At 48.2% G+C, this 2,619-nt stretch overlaps 1 protein-coding gene across 1 annotated transcript in view; it reads right to left on the bottom strand.

Annotated features, from left to right (window-relative positions):
• Positions 1 to 2,619, bottom strand: part of ABCC11 (ATP binding cassette subfamily C member 11) — a 65,328-nt gene that overhangs the window by 32,226 nt on the left and 30,483 nt on the right. Inside the window, 2 exon segments of the mRNA XM_007450636.1 lie at positions 2,288 to 2,339; positions 2,342 to 2,411. Of these exon segments, the coding sequence (XP_007450698.1) occupies positions 2,288 to 2,339; positions 2,342 to 2,411 (122 nt within the window).

Below are 2,619 nucleotides of genomic sequence, written 5' to 3'. Positions count from 1 at the left end.
GCTTTACAATGGTGTGTTAGTTTCTGCTTTATAACAAAGTGAATCAGTTATACATATACATATGTTCCCATATCTCTTCCCTCTTTGTCTCCCTCCCTCCCACCCTCCCTATCCCACCCCTCCAGACAGCCACAAAGAACCGAGCCGGTCTCCCTGTGCCATGCGGCTGCTTCCCACTAGCTATCTATTTTACGTTTGGTAGTGTAAATATGTCCATGCCACTCTCTCACTTTGTCACAGCTTACCCTTGCCCCTCCCCGTATCCTCAAGTCCATTCTCTAGTAGGCCTGTGTCTTTATTCCTGTCTTACCCCTAGGTTCTTCATGATCTTTTTTTTTTCCCCTTAGATTCCATATATATGTGTTAGCATACGGTATTTGTCTTTCTCTTTCTGACTTACTTCACTCTGTATGACAGACTCTAGGTCCATCCACCTCACTACAAATAACTCAATTTCGTTTCTTTTTATGGCTGAGTAATATTCCATTGTATATATGTGCCACATCTTCTTTATCCATTCATCCGATGATGGACACTTAGGTTGCTTCCATCTCCTGGCTATTGTAAATAGAGCTGCAATGAACATTTTGGTACATGACTCTTTGAGTTATAGTTTTCTCAGGGTATATGCCCAGTAGTGGGATTGCTGGGTCGTATGGTAGCTCTATTTGTAGTTTTTTAAGGCCAAAGCAATCTTGAGAACCTTCATTTCTTTTAATCCAGCACGTGCACTTGGTAAATATTTGAACAGAACAAAAGGAAGAAAAGGTAAAAAGCGAGTCTCCCTCGCATCTTTGACCCTTAGTTGCTTTCCTCGGAATCAGTCACTAATAGAGTTTCCTATGCACATATTCAGAAATAATCTACTGATATATGTACACGTGCAACAGATATACATTTATACTGTTTTAATGACACTACAGTATTCCATTATACGGATGTGCCATAAATTGTTTAACCAGTGCCCTAATGCTGGACATTTGGGTTGTTTCTAATCTTTTGCTACGCTGAATAATTCGATGTGAACATTCTTGTACATGGTCTTGGTGTTCATGGGGGACATAATCTATGCATTAAATATCTAACTGTGGATTTTCTGAGTCAAAAGTTGGTGCATTTTTATTTTTGACAGATATTTCAAAGCTGCTCTATGAGTCATATCAGTCTGAAAGCCGAGCAGAGACAAGATGAGAGCTGTCTTTTAGGACAACTGACCTGGCAGCGGTGCACAGAGAGGAACAGAGAGGGCGAGAGACAGGGACCCAAAGGCAGGGGCAGTGGGCACAGTTTAAGCAGGAGGTCACAGCCCAGAACTGGCAGTGGAGATGGAGAAGAGAAGGGAAATACAAGAGCTTTTTAGGAGGCTGAGTCGTCCAGGGTTGCTGACCAATTAGATGTGGAAGGTATCAGAGGTGGAGGCGTCAGGCTCCTTGGGATGCACAGTTCAGTGATGCCGTTAAGCCTAACTGGGAATTTGAGAAGAGAAGCAGGTGGGGTGGGGGCTGAGTTAGCAGGGTGCTCACAAGTCGGCATTGGACCTGATGTTGAGGCGCCCACAGAGCAACTGGCTGGAGAGGACCGATTTATACACACACATATCTATGCCCCTCAGCACTGTTACAAGGGACAGATTGCAAAATCAAGCAAACAGTCGAAGGAGGCCAGAGTCCAGCAGAGCTGGAAGCACAGCTGCAGCAATCAGGGCACTTTTCCTGGATCCTCCACTGACTAGACTTCACTCACGATTTCCAAGTGCATGTCTCAAGCAGGTCCACCCCGGGACCCTGGGAGGGAGAGGCCGCAAAGGGCAAGGAGGGGTGTGGGTGGGAGGCGGGCGGCCCACTGGGCTGTGAATCCAAACTCCTTCCCTCTATGTTGCACAACCTCATCACCCCATGTGTTTTCCCTCTTGACTTAGGGGTTAGGAATTAATTAACCCAGGGTTAAAGTAACAGTTTTGGAAGGGGAGGGTTACTTTGAGCCAAAATAGCATAATAGTTAAGCCTGAAGTTTCTGAAAGCAACCGGGTTCAAATTCTGGCTCTGTCATATCCTAGCAGCTGAATGATTTTGGACAAATTATTTCACCTCTTGGGGCCTCACCTGACTTGCCTCGAAAATGGATATGATAAGAATATTTCTTTCCCGACGAGAAGGAAACACAGGGATGCATATAAGTGAGCACACAGCAAGAGTTAGCAGTTGCCAAGTCACTCTTAGCAGCGAGGGATCCCTCCGCAAACCAGCCACACACCCCGACGTCCCGCCCGACCCCTCGAGAAGCTTACCGGGCCTTGTCGTACTGGCTTCCCATGAGAATGTTTTCCCGAATGCTCCCCCGATGATCCAGGCCTGCGGGGGGACATAGGCCAGGCTTCCGTGCACCCTCACCGAGCCCTCCAGCGAGTGCGTCTGCGGCGGAGTGAGTCTAGCCTCAGGACCGGGGCAACCAGGGCACAGACCCCGCCTGGCTCAGCAGCCCCAGTGCCCAGGGCCCCACTGTGCTCCGGGAGCCTGGGGGCTCTCCCATGTAAACGGGATCTTAACACGCTCCTGCCAGGCCCACTGGTGAGGCTGAGGGAAGGCCTGAGGACGTGGGGCAGTATTTGTCGAGTGAAGC

This window comes from Lipotes vexillifer, unplaced genomic scaffold (assembly GCF_000442215.2).
Source record: "Lipotes vexillifer unplaced genomic scaffold, Lipotes_vexillifer_v1.1 scaffold943, whole genome shotgun sequence".
Taxonomy (NCBI): Eukaryota; Metazoa; Chordata; class Mammalia; order Artiodactyla; family Lipotidae; genus Lipotes; species Lipotes vexillifer.
Note: the sequence above shows the minus strand (reverse complement) of the source record. Positions and strands in the feature narration are given on the sequence as shown.